Source organism: Haliotis asinina, chromosome 14 (genome assembly GCF_037392515.1).
Source record: "Haliotis asinina isolate JCU_RB_2024 chromosome 14, JCU_Hal_asi_v2, whole genome shotgun sequence".
Lineage (NCBI taxonomy): Eukaryota > Metazoa > Mollusca > Gastropoda > Lepetellida > Haliotidae > Haliotis > Haliotis asinina.
Genome location: NC_090293.1, coordinates 3,120,559 through 3,134,703, shown reverse-complemented (window position 1 = coordinate 3,134,703; position 14,145 = coordinate 3,120,559). Strand labels below are relative to the sequence as shown.

At 40.5% G+C, this 14,145-nt stretch overlaps 1 protein-coding gene across 8 annotated transcripts in view; it reads right to left on the bottom strand.

Moving 5' to 3' along the window:
• LOC137262247 (myotubularin-related protein 13-like) overlaps positions 1-14,145 on the bottom strand; it is a 125,279-nt gene that overhangs the window by 42,870 nt on the left and 68,264 nt on the right. For 7 of the 8 annotated variants that reach the window (XM_067800048.1, XM_067800050.1, XM_067800049.1 and 4 more), the window contains exons 2-7: positions 7,250-7,335; positions 4,091-4,348; positions 2,772-2,874; positions 1,990-2,106; positions 1,529-1,661; positions 752-860 (exon numbers count right to left, since the gene is read on the bottom strand). In XM_067800048.1, the coding sequence (XP_067656149.1) occupies positions 752-860; positions 1,529-1,661; positions 1,990-2,106; positions 2,772-2,874; positions 4,091-4,348; positions 7,250-7,335 (806 nt within the window). Of the gene's footprint in view, positions 1-742; positions 861-1,528; positions 1,662-1,989; positions 2,107-2,771; positions 2,875-4,090; positions 4,349-7,249; positions 7,336-14,145 lie in introns of all 8 variants that reach the window. The other variant, XM_067800051.1, reaches the window with a different exon arrangement.

The window sequence follows — 14,145 nt, the reverse complement described above, 5'->3', positions numbered from 1 at the left end:
GAGGTTGCCTTTTTCAGCAATATCACGGACGGAACTAACACTGACTGTACATGTTGGCAACACAACCCTAGTATTTGGTTTCAGGTGTAAACTCATCAGTCACCAGGTCTGGGCCTGTGAGGATTATTCCACCTCCAGGATCAATATTTTGTCTTTAGTGTATGAACTGATGTGTTTAACTCTTGGCAGGTCAAATGCTTCAAACATTTCCTTCCTCTGTACCTTTAGTATTACAATATTTCCCCTAAACTGTCAATCTTCCTGTGTCTTGTTTCTAATGAACACTTGTGTTGAAACTTGACATTGTAAATATTCTTGGAATGGGGTTTTATAAGTTGTAAGAACTCGTCCTTGATCCTTTTCACTTTGTGAATAAAATATAATAGGTACTACCTAAACCTGATTATCAATATTTCAAAGAAGTATGTAACAAGTGGATTTCTTCTATCATACAAGATACCTCTCAACGTTTGTGGCCATTTTAGTGTTCCAAACCCGGATTATAGATACTGCACAGATATGAATATCAAGCAGCTTTGTTCAGTTACAAAGTGCCAGTTAATGTTTTAACCATGTGGCTACCTAAATGAATTCAGATATAGATCTATAAGTGGCTTTCTGTGATGTTCAGGATGACGTGATGCTACTGACTCAGGCACCAACTCTTCTAGAAACATACCAGTGGAAGGCAGCAAAGCATGCGACCCAGGGATCGTCACAGAGGCAGCAAATGGATACGTACGTGACCTACCAAATCAACGACGTCATTGCGCAGGGATGAGTGTACACCCGCAATGAAAGGTGTAGGCGTGTTGAGCACCTCCAGCAGGGAAACTGGGAGGATGGGGATGTACACATAGCTGAAACACAAAGGCCGCATTGTCAAACAAGGGCTGCACTGTTACATTCACTGTAGTTGTCATGGCTGTAGTTTACGTTTAACAAAACTTGACATTAAGGATAAAAGACATTTTTAGGTGAAAAAATGACAATCATAACAGGCTAGTTAAATAGCGCACATATCCATGCAACTACTGCTTGGTCAAGGGGCTGTTATTTGGTCCTCCGTTACTGAATGTCAATCTAAGCACCACATCTTATGATCGATCTCAACTTCCTGGGCAATAGGCACAACGAATTTATTGTGGTGCTCTCATCATAATTCACAGCTGGGTGGACTGGGACAGATAGTTACAGTACTTTGTGCAAGTTTACTGCATGTTGTTGGACTCGCAACTAGGTGTTTGCACTTATTCATGTGGCCACCATCTGGTCATATACCAAAACAATCGTGTATTTGAAGTGCACAGGGTTGTGTACTGCACAATAAGGGTTGTGACAACACAGAAAGAGTCGGCACTCAAAGTTGACTCCTAGGTTTTCACACTTTGTCACAGGTGGGTTCGATCCCAACACCTCAACGTCGCTGGATCACTACCCAGGTGTTTTGGCCAGCTGGCCCACAGCGAGATGAAACATGAAGGATCTGTGGAATGCTGATCTATATAAAACCAGGTAGAAGACTAACCTGTATCTGAGTGGGTACATGAGAGACACAAAGGCATGGGCTGTTGCGGTGAGCCGAGAGTAGCTGAATGAATGGAACAGGATCTTGTGGTCAGTCAAGGCTGCTGTGAAAACGGTCATCGCGTTGTTGATCCCTGAAACCCGACAAAACTATTTTCAAATGTTATTGTGGGGTGTGGGGTGTGGGGTGTGGGGTGTGGGGTGTGTGGGAGCTGGTCATCATCAGTACCACAATGGTAATTACAACCCTATTACAATACTATTAACACCAAGTCCAAAGTCTGTTACCAATAATAATCAGGATGGGTGTTTCCACACTTAAAAAAAAGGGCTTTTATCTGTTTTTTTCTCAGGTTAATGATGGATTCATATTTAACACATAAACTGCATACATGCCATACATGCATAAGACAATCATCAATACATTATTAGCCATATTGTACATGTCAGCTGAGAACTCACCTAGCTGGTCGAACACAAGGGCAACATTAGATTTTGTTACTGGTAGTGTTGAACTTAGAGGGGGCTGAAGTGCTTGCCGATCACCTGCCCCTATTGAGAACCGCACCTGGGGGCCACCTGCAACAGCATTATCGTCAGCATCCACCGAGTACAATAACAACAAAACATTAAATCAGGTGCACCAACAAACTGGTCATACATCAATCACAACATTAACAACAAAGTGATCACACACCTGGCCCTGATTTCTCGAAACAAACATAAATGTGAGTTTTGACTTATGTTAGACTTTTTACTCAAATTTGACAAAACGCATTTCCCATAAAGAACTAAAATTGATATTATAAATAAACATAGTTGACAATGTGATTTTGGTGGATAGACTTCTTCAGTGGTTTGGGCATTTTATTTTACAAATTTATTTAAAAAATTCAGCTGTTTCCAATTGGCAAACTCTAGTTTGAAACTAGATTGAAATCACCCCTACACACCATCTGCACAAGCACATGCAAGAGCATCACCATACCTGAGGTGGGTGGGTGAGTGAGTGAGTTTAGTGTTATGCTGCTATTAGCAATGTTCCAGCAATATCATGGCAGGTACCAAACACCAGACTCACAAGCAACAGCATCCCCATATACTCGACTCATGAGCAACATCATCACCATACTCCAAGAGTACTACCTACACTGTCGTCATCTTATACCAGCAAGACCAACTCTATTCAGATGGTAAATGGAGAGAGGAACTGATCTTCCTTTAGATTCCCTACTGTGTTGTACCTGGAGGGGGCACCTGCACACAGCCCAGGATGTTGCCAACGATGGTCTCCAGCTGCACCTGCAGGTTCTCCATGTATACTGTGTAGATGAGTCCCAGACAATTCTGTAACAGTTAGTTGCTCATAACAAAGGATTCCTGATGATGGTACGATTAATATGCTGTAGAAAGCCACATACAATGGGCAGACTAATTAGGCATCACCTCTGGGCCCTCAGGTAATGAATGAAGATTACATTTCCTAATTTGCCAAACTACCAAAAGCCACCAGTACACCATTAAACCTATCTATGTGCCAAGTGATGAAGAAATGGTGCACGGTTCTAAACTTCTGCTCCAGAAAAGAGCACTAGCACCAATTTTATTTTAAGTCAAATGTGTTGCCATGGAAACATCCAAAAGGCACCAGTATAGAACTAGACCTATGCAGGTGCCAAGTTTGGTGAAGAAACAGTGAACAGTTTTAGACTTCTGTTTCAGAAAAGAGCACTAGCACCAATTTCCATGTAAGTCACAATTGTTGTGATGGAAATGCAAAAAAAAATTTTTTTCAGAAATCCACAACTACCAAAAGGCACCAGTAAACCACCAGATATATCCAAGTGCTATGTTTGGTGGAAGAAATATTGAATGGTTTTATAGTTTTAAACGTGTTGCTGGGGATAATTATTATCGCATGTAATTATCCTCATGGTAAACAAATATGTTCTTTTCTAACGCAGAGCTCGACTTAAGAATCTTGGTTCAGTTAACATGCTTGTGTCAATAAAACAGCTACTTTGTCATACTTGGACTTACTATTGTATTTTTTTTTAGCTTTGTTTTTTCATTATCATTGTGTTAAAGATGACACAGACACAAGTATCCTGTAGGTTTTTCTTTTACTGTGTAAGAGGTATGCATGCAAATTTCTCCATGTACTTCCCACTAAAAAAATAAATATATAAATAATGAAAGCATGCCATAACATCGGAATTACATAATAGTTACCCTGTAGGTCTGATCAACAGTAAATCTTAGTTGCAAACATTTTACCGACACTTCTTGCATAGACCTTAAAGGGAGATAACTCTTATGACCATACTGCCCTGCTCCTTTTCGTTATGTAGGGGAGATATTGTTTCAAGACGTAAACTGTGGTGGATTACTTCATTAACACTGTGTTCATCCCTGTGATGCAATGTCAACTTTCAGACCATGCTCAAACATGAACCTTTACCTGCTGCACTAACAGTTTGAACCTCATGGTCTTGGTATTCATGTATACCACAAGGTATGGTTCTATGTATTTTTTTCTAGTTCATCCTTCTAAGTTTCTCACCCTGAAAGCTTCGAAGTAGTCGAGCCTGGACATCAGTACGAGACTTTTGGGTGCGAACATGAGTGAATGATGAACCATGTTGGGTTCTTGGTCGTCCCCGTCTTGGTCGTCGGGGTGGGTGGGTGTCATGGCGATTGTCTCGTAGAAAGTGAAGGATGCACAGTAGTGGCGGTCTGCATCGATGTCGGTCAAAACAGCGACGTAGAAGGAGGGCTGTTGTCTCTGAGTGGAGAGAGTCCATCCTGTAGGCTGACAAAACTGAAAAACACAAAACATTCAACAACATCACAGCACAAAATTGACAACACTGTACTATTTTGCTTTCCAACCAATCCCTACTGTAATGTGACAGTATTAAACGAAGCAGGTTGAAACTGGGTTCAAGTTCAATTTCTGAATCTCCAATATCATGCTGGCTCTGTTTCAAATAAAACGCAGTTGACTGTTCTTACCAAATTTACAGGATTTCTGAGACAAAGTGGTACTCAAGGACTAGCAGGGGTGGAAATAACATTAAAATAGCTAACGTACTCTGGTACAGTGACACATGTAACATACACTATACAAGCTGAACTTCTTGTTGATTTATCATGGGAAAGTCAACTGGACACTGGCACAGTGTGACATACAAATTTGTCTGCTTGACAGAAAAAAAATCCCCAAACACTGCACTGATGTTGTGCAATGTGTTACTTCCACCCCGACTTGATATTCTGGAATAGGCACAAATTTGCTGATACAGCATAATCGTAGGTCATTTATATATCAACTGCTAAATATTATCAACTGACAAATATATTCAATAAATGTGTTCCTGTGTCGTTGGTCCCATGAGAATGCTGTCCGCATGTTAATTACCTGACATTAGCAAGTCAATACAGTGAATCAGACAGATCAATGTTTACTTGAATGTGTATTGATCAGCTACAAACAACACAAATGTTCCCAGCTTTCAGCTTGTGCACATCTGTCCCTTGTGTTGTCCTATCAACACATGGGGCTCCCATCACAGAGGAATGTGTGATCAATTCCAACAGATACACACTTACATGTTTAGCTTTATCACCCAAGAGAACATCAGCGGAACACACTACTGAGATTTTATTTAGCTTAAACAGTGGCACTGATGGAGAGGTGCAAGCCAGATTACATACAGACAGAGGATACAGGCGTCTACTGTGCAGAATGAGAGATAAACCAGGAAATAACTGTGGAGAGGGCGAATCAAGTTTCAGCATGGGAGGGCCGTGGGAGGAATGTGTCATGGGTTGTGACACACACACACACACACTCATGGAGCAGCTCAATCAATGTGAGAGGCAATGGTGGTTGGAGTTTTATGATGGCTTTAATGATAGTCTAATATTAGTTGCTACTCTAGCCTCTAGTCTGAAGATTGAATCCAATAAAATGACAACATCAAGGGGCTGAAAGCTTCATGTTAATGTTTATGTGTTGTTTAATGCTTAAGACATTGAAGCCATGTCATGGTGGACAGACTTGCTCACGTCATAAGGTAATGATTATTAGTACTTCCTACACTGAGGAAAAAGAAAATAAAAATGGGGAGGTATCAAGACAAAAGTGTATGTACTCAGAGAGTGGAAGTAAATTAGGTTAATGTACTGAAAGAGGGTACTCAGTTCTTCAATAGCTATTGAGAAAGGGTAATTAGTTATTTAATCCAACGTGTAGAAAAATTATGTTGACTTTCATAAGCTCAGCTATTACTATTCCTTCATAAACATATTAAAACTCTAAAACCTACTGAAAGTTTTGGGAAAGACAGTGCCATATGTAATTGACAGAGTATGGAGGGAAAGTGGTGGATTGACAGGAAGTCAGAAACATTCATCTATTGAGCATTAGGAGCACACATCATTCCTTCGAGCTAGGTTTTAAACATTCCAAGGTATCTTGTGGCACACATGACTGCACTGACAGCTAGGCCTTATTCAGGGGGCACCTGCTCAATGTCCATCCCCAAAAAGTGTATTTGGCCGTTTCCTTGTGACTTCCTTATTTCTCATTGACAATGACTGCATGTTTCTCTGAGGAACACTTCATTATCATTGGGTAATTTTCTTCAAATTCACAAAGTTATCTCTTTAGTTCAGTTTAAACATTAATTTACTTATAACTCCTCTGAACAGTATTTTATAAGTGAAAATCACAACAACTTTTTATTTACTGGGAGAACTGCATGGCCTAGGTGAGTAATCACCAAGCATGGTACACACTGTATCAAAATATGACACAAATCAGAACCACCATAAACTGACATGGTGGAGGTTACGCATATGTGCTCAGCAATCCACACATCACCAGGAACAGTTCTGTCTGTCAGTGCCCCTTTGGGGGAGCAGACATTCCTGACTGACTATTAACACTGCTGTAATGACCTACATCGATCAATGCACAAGTTTCCATTTATGTCAGACATGAGGACCTGAGCAAATCAAGTCGCCAGACTCCGATTGACACATATGCTATTCAGCTAAAGGTGATCAATGAAGGAAAAAGTGATGTACTTTGAACACTGCCTACAGCAAAGATGTGTAAAGGTGATCAATGAAGGAAAAAGTGATGTACTTTGAACACTGCCTACAGCAAAGATGTGTTTATGAGAATGTAATAAATGAAATCTTGGCATATCAAATCATCTTTTGTGAAGACTGGAGTGAAAGGTAACAAATTAGTTTCCAAGTGAAAAGTTTCAATGCAGCTGAATGAAAATCTTTTAATCATTTGTAGAAGGCCATGGATCATTTCAGAATTGAGTCTGATTGATGCCTTGGTTTAAGCTTAACTGTACTTTAAGCCAAATGCTGCAGAGTAAGTGATATTTAGTTTTATACTGCACGCCACAACATCCCAGCTTCTCAGGTCATACAGACCAATGATAAAAAAGGTCAGTTCTACTGGGCACAACCAGACATTAATGTTAACTTATGACTATATCAGAGCTGGGAGAGCCTCAAGAATCTAGACCCTGTTCGACAAATAATCTTAGAACTGTGGCCATGTCATATTTCATCAATTACGATCTTCTTAGCATTAAGAACACTTTGGGGAATTAGTTGGGTGATCACGCAGAGCAATTTGTGGGGCCAATCATTTTGGAGAATACTGGAAAGGTCCAATATAGTGTATACTGACCAATTCTATGCCCTGTGTAAACGGACAGTCGTCCCAGTCCTTCTCCGGGAATCTCTGGATCACCTTGCCACAGCTGCTGCCACTTCCTGCAACGACAATAACACACATATGACATGACAAATGACACATGGCAGGAATTGTTCATATAGCTAACATCTTCACTGTGTATTGTTCTAGGTAACTGACAATGATCAGTAGATATCCTGGACCAGACAAACCAGTTACATTCTTACAAATGTTGATTGTGTCAGTGAGTCTAGCAGCTTTACAACGCTTTTAGCAATATTCCAGCAATATCCTGACAGGGAACACAAGAAATGGGCTTCACACATTGTACCCAGACATACTGACAGCTAGTGAGTTTAGTAAGCGCTGTTGTGTGATGGGATGAGTGAGGGAGCAAGGTAATATTTACATTGTTAATGTCTCAGCAATATTGTCATGAAAGTGAATGAGTGAATGAATGGATGGATGAATAAATGGATGAATGAATGAATGAATGGATGAATAATTGAATGGATGCATGAATGGATGGATGAATGAATGAATGAATGATTGATTGGATGATTGAATGGATGGATGAATGAAGAGCCTGTTGTATCTTGCAAAAACAAATTCAACATAGTAGACACATGACCCACTTTCATGCATCAGTAGATACCAGATACATGACCCAGTTTTTATACAAACCGAGACAGTAGACACTGACTCATTCATATACATCAGTACAGTTAGCGGAAAATGTCGAAATGCCAAAAAAGGGAGGGAACATGTGGAACTGTTCAAAGAAAGAGGAGGAAAGACATGGAAGCCCATAGAATGAGCGCTGTTTATTGGGGGAACTGTATCATGTATAGCCAGTAAGTCAAAGTTTGATTTGTTAGTTCACTCAATTTTTAACTCCACACACAGTAATATTCCAGCTATATGGTGGTAATCTGCAAAAACTTTATGACCCTTTTAGCAATGTACCAGCAATATCACAGCAGGGAACACCAGCAATGGCCTTCCCACATAGTACCCATGTGGGGCATTGAACCTAGATCTTTGGTGTGATGAGCGAGCACTTTAACCACTAGGCTTCCCTGTTTGTAACTGAATCTGGATCAGACCATCCAATGACTTACATCATGAGGATTGATTAGGATAAAGGCAAAGTAATACATGGGAAGGCAAAATAAAAACAAGAAAAGCAAAGTTAAAAATGATAGCTGTAAATACTGAAGGTAGGAGGAGGCTGTTGTTCAGGACAGTTGGAAATACTTATATAAATCTTCACCACAAACACTGATGAGAGTTAAATGGAGAAGTGTTTTATTCAGTGGGTTCCAGAAACACTCACATAAAATGTGCCCCATCACTAACACTGATTGACGCTGGAACCTTGACTGTACAAGATGAGGAGATGAAAGTGCAGGCGAAAGTGCTGTGTGACTTTAATGTTGGAAACATCACCATCGCATTCACTCTCACTATCACCTACACAGGAGCAGGGTTCATGATGCCTCAGCAACACTCAATCTGCATCATGGTCAGGCCAGCAAGAGAAGGTCATAACATCAGCACTGACAAGACTTCTTATCAACCAGGCCATCCTACATCACTTACATCAACTGGAGGCAGTTCATAGTTGGGCCAACAGATCAAGGAGAAAAGTTTATGACTTATTTGGCAGAACTGTAACCACTTGGTGAAGGGCAACACGTAGGATGGCTCCTGTCATTCACAATAATATCATTAAAAGCTAATGTCTTAACAACTGGCTTAACCATCTTGTAAAGCAAACCTTACAAAGAAACATGGCCATTAAGTAAGGAAAGCAGCCATTTGAATGATTGGACAAACCCACGGCAAATCAACAATTTAGAGAATCAAGAAAAGAACAGCTTTTAGTCAGAATTACGTGAAAATCAAAATGTTTTTCACACCAAATAGTCAGCGATTGATGAAAAAAGTGAAACAAATTTGTTTGCTGTTTCACATCAAATTTAGCAATATTTCATGGTAGTCTGTAACTATCTGGTCCTGATAATCCAGTGACTGACATGATGAGCCTGAATCTATGCAGTTGGGATATATATAGTTAACCAAGTCAGCAAGCCTTACCACCTGATCATTGTGTTGTTCTCCTTTTACAACAAGCATGGTTTATTAAAGATCAGAGTAGGGTGAATGGTATACCGCCAAATTAGTAGAACTGCACTACTTTGCCTTCTGTTTGGTATACTGCGTAATAAAAAATTTTGATATTTTCAGTTTTCGTACCATCATTTCTATCAAATAGTTCATTCAATACAACAAGGATTATGGTTACTTGTTTTCCATCTTATTAAACAACATGAAGTTTGGCGTTTGTAGTCAGTTTTCTGTATTATGATCATATCTTAAATACCAAACCAAAATGGACTGAAATGAAGGCCTTGTACCGTAATATGTACCATACTGTGGTACAAGTGTACTATTTCACCCTGGGCCAGAGGCTGGATATATGGTCATAGGGATAGGTACATGGGGACTTCTTGTATTCTGGAATTCTTCACAGGAAGTAGCATTAACTGTCTGGAAAATCCACTGGAATCTCTCATGACATAGCTTTAACACATAGGTGTTGAGTGCACACTGGTGAACAGCTAATTTACCTGTTTTGAGCAAAATTAATATGCCATAATCTTATCTCTTTGTTAACACACAACTCCGGCATTCCATAGCAATGTGTCATGTTCCATGCTCTTGGTGCGCCATATTCGCATGTTATCAAGCTGATTACTGGCATGGAGTTAATCACAGAGATACAGGAGAAGATCAAAACCTTTTTGTGACACTTTGGCTACATCAACATACATTCTGTGAAATCTATTACAATACAACACATTTCTCTCCTCTAAAAAAGAAGAAAGACCATCATCATGCTGATAGTTCCACTTGTTCATTATATCTTACTTAAAATAGGATAATCACCACCTGATTCTTTAGTATAACCTTACATAAATCTCATGACTCTCCACAGCTGAGCCGTTCCAGGCTACCAGGTTAGGTAAACTTACTTGATTCAGAAGACCATAAGAGGTTATTGATTTCTGATAGTCTTGAACTAACTGACAAATGACCACGTCTAAGCTCACACACAATGTCTGTAGGGCTTATGTCAAAGAATTATCAGCACTCTGACAAACAACATTGAACACAGGGACCTATTCCACAAAGCAACTGAAGTTCTAAGATTCTCCTATACTTTAGTACAGACTTTATAATGTATTTCAACCACTGCGTTGAGGAGCAGGGTCTTTTGAGATCTATCCTACCACTGTGCCTTTGTAAAATTATTATATTTTGAAAATGTTGAAACCAAGATTCACTGAACTTTGCACAGAACTACGACAGAGAGCAATCATAAAGACTCGTAAAATCAAATTTTCTCTCTTCAGCCAAAAATCATGTGAAACAGTTGGTGGTCTCAAGGAGACAATGTTCAGTCTGAATGGTCTGAATCAAAGAAATCCCCCAAGGTGCTCCTAGCAAGACAATTAACTTTCATATCACAAGGGTACAATGCAGCTGAGTGTGGTCTACACTTTCCTGTATCTGAAACAGTTCCTCCTAGCTTGAAGAAAATTAATAGACTGCTTAGAATGAACTGTCAATTTGCATTCAAAACTGCTGTGCCCAAATCTCCACAGTGGCCCTGCAAAAGGCTGGATCTTGTCTGGGTGACATGACCTTGAACAAACTACTGACAGTGGAAAGTGGATGACTAGAAATAATGTTGCTTTCAATAACATTGCAATTATTATTTAACTAAGGAGTGTCATCTTGATGGTGGTGGAAAAATAACAAGCAATGCCAAAATACTCTTCATGAATATGTCTACTAGTTATGATGATGTCAAATGTTTTGGTAAAGTGGAAGGAGATTATTGAAAACATTTTATTTATTTAGAATTCCAAAACTACCAAAAGTACACCAACAGACCAATCTATGTGCCAAGTCTGGTGAAGAAATATTGAAAGGTTTTATACTCTCAGGAAAAGAGTACTGCCACCAAATTCAGTCCAAGTCAAACTTGTTGCCATGGAATATATGCAATATATTTTATTACAACAACCAAAACTACAAAAGGCACCAGTACACCTCCAGATCTATCTATGTGCCAAGTTTGGTGAAGAAATAGTGAACGTTTTTGAACACATGGACGCATTGTAGGGGAACATGTTTCAGGGGATAATAATTCCAAGTGTTAGATGTTTGCATGTGTATGGGTATCATACTTATAGATCAGATAGCACTCATCAACAAAATCTGAGTTCAAGCCCATGATTGCAGAATTTTGTTGAACCCAAGGGGTGCAACTCTTCACAGCGGCAGCTGATGATTAGGATGCCAGTTGATGCTCTTGCAAAATGGAGAGATTAATCCTCTCAATGCTGCCGTCGAACCCATTCGACAGGAGTGCAGGATAGTGACATCTCCAAATAAAACTTGCAATAATTATTCAACGAGTCGGATTTACGTGTCATATGAATTATGTATGGAATGTACTAATTCTCACCTTTTTAAATACATAATGTTCAATACGTTTGTATACCTTAAAACGAAACGCCCGCTAAATAAAAATGAGATCGCCGAATTTCTCCGCACGCAGTCGAAAGTAACGGCCATTGTTGACTTCCAGCGCACCACCATCGTGTGGTACCCAGTCTAATATTTTCTTCATAATGAAATATTTTTTGATTGTTTAATCCATATTTTTTGTTCCTTGACGAAGAGAAAGCCCATAAGTTTCCCATTTTCTAAAAATTACTAACTTTCGGCTCAAATAATTATAAACAAAACCAATCTCAATGTTACATCATCGATTGGACGAACAGGAACGATCATGGCAACGGCGGTAAACAAACAACTCCACATGCATCGTGATGCCGAAGGGAATGTGCCATCCTTTTGACATATCCAACTATTTTATCTGGAATTAATTACACGGTGTTAATAGGTAAATGTTATTGTCTCTGCACAGAAATTACCATATTTAGCGATTTTATTTTGATTTTGTTTGATAAACCTTCCAACATTCACAAAGTTGACAGCCGTAGGTGACCCGAAAGGGCGTGGCCAAACTCGCGGTCTTTCTAAGTTACAAGATACGAAGGTTGTTTGAAAAAACGCGTTCATACGCAGAATCTGAACACATATACATTGAAAGAAAACGACTCAATACCTATATAATGCAGATCATGAAACAATATCACAATATTTGTAATTGTACCCACCCTTGATGAACCGGAAGCACGTACACGGCATGGCACTCGTGGAAGTAAAATATTGTGGTGATCGGAGCCGTACGCCGGAAGCCCCAAGGTCATGACCCAAGGCGGAAGGAGCCGGAGATTGCCGATCACCAGCCAGAGTTCGTGGAAGCCATTACCGTGAGTATGTTGACTATCTGGCAGGTTGAATCATTTCCCTCAGTTTAGTAGGCATATTCGCCCGGTGGCGTCTGCGACCGACTCTACTAGGTGCATAAACCGATAGTGAAGTAGGAAATCACTACAGTGGCGCTGTGAACACCGAAACTGGGCGAGAAATAACTTTTTTCGCCCATCGGACCATCGCCGCCCAAGTCTCGGTTTTCCCGCGCTTGGGAGGTCACATGGCCTAACGCCTTGTTGGCGTAATTCGGCAAGTTTAGCCTTTTTATTGCGACCAAAGGTGGTTTTTCATTATCTCCGGACTGTTGGCGGAGAGGATTAGGTTACATTTTGTGGGAAATTTCCTTTAAGTGGAGATTTTATCGCTTAGCTAGCTACCCACGTGGGGGGGCACGTGGACGGGAGGGGGGAGACCTATTGGTCTCCCAACCAAGTGGCTGGGAGCAGCGATAGGGAAACAGCGCTAACCGACCTTTTCTCTCTGTCAGGGGCTAGTTATCTACCAATTTATTAGAGGTACATAGCTTTCGGGGTGGCTTATAGTGAAAAATTACGATTAAATTGGAAATTGCTATTTCTGCGCACTGTGCTGTCTCGTGCCTCTTACTGCGCATGTGCGGGAGGAAGTGCCGCCATATTCTTCCGGAGAGAGTGTGTTGACATTGAACATGGACAAATTACGTGTGAACTTTGTGTGTAAAGGACGGTAAACCGCCGGACATATTTTTCATTTGTGGATTTATGTGCTTCGGATTCTATTCGGATTGGATGTGACATTCTAGGAACCGGATTGAATGCACAAGCGACCGGGGTAAGTGCATTTCGTTTGCTTGGCTGCTTGTAGACAGTGGTGTGCGGTGCACTTTCAGCGGATTGCATTGTGGTAGAAACTGTTGGAAGACATTTACATCCTAATTGCACAACTCGTGTGGCAGTATTTGTATGCTTCACGCTTACTTACGCTCTTATATATTAACACTGCTTGTAGTGTGTTAACAATCGCCTCTTTAGAATTAAGGGGAGTAGTTTGCCTAATTGCTCTTTCCCTTCGCTCCGGGAGAGAGTATAACTATCTATTAGTTTTAGCAGTGATATACCCTTGTGATTTCATTTAACAATAACCATGTTTTGCCGGAAGATAAGGGTGAACTTTGACATGCCTGCAGACATGAGAAACAAAGGGCTGTCTGAAAGACAAATAGGTCGTTTATCAGATATAAGAGAGCAAGGATATAATGTGACTAGGGAAGATGTGTTTGCTATGGAGGAATTCCGAGGGGAGAGTGACATATGGGCAGTATTGGACTTTCAGCCCAATGACCATAGGCGAACCCCACACCCTATGAATGTTGCGTCTGGCGGAGAGGCCGACGGGTCAGAGACAGGGGACATAGCTGGGCTTTCCCAAGAGGCTGATGGTGAGGGTGATGACGCCGACTATCAGGGCCATTTGTCCGGTGGGGAGGAGTGCGC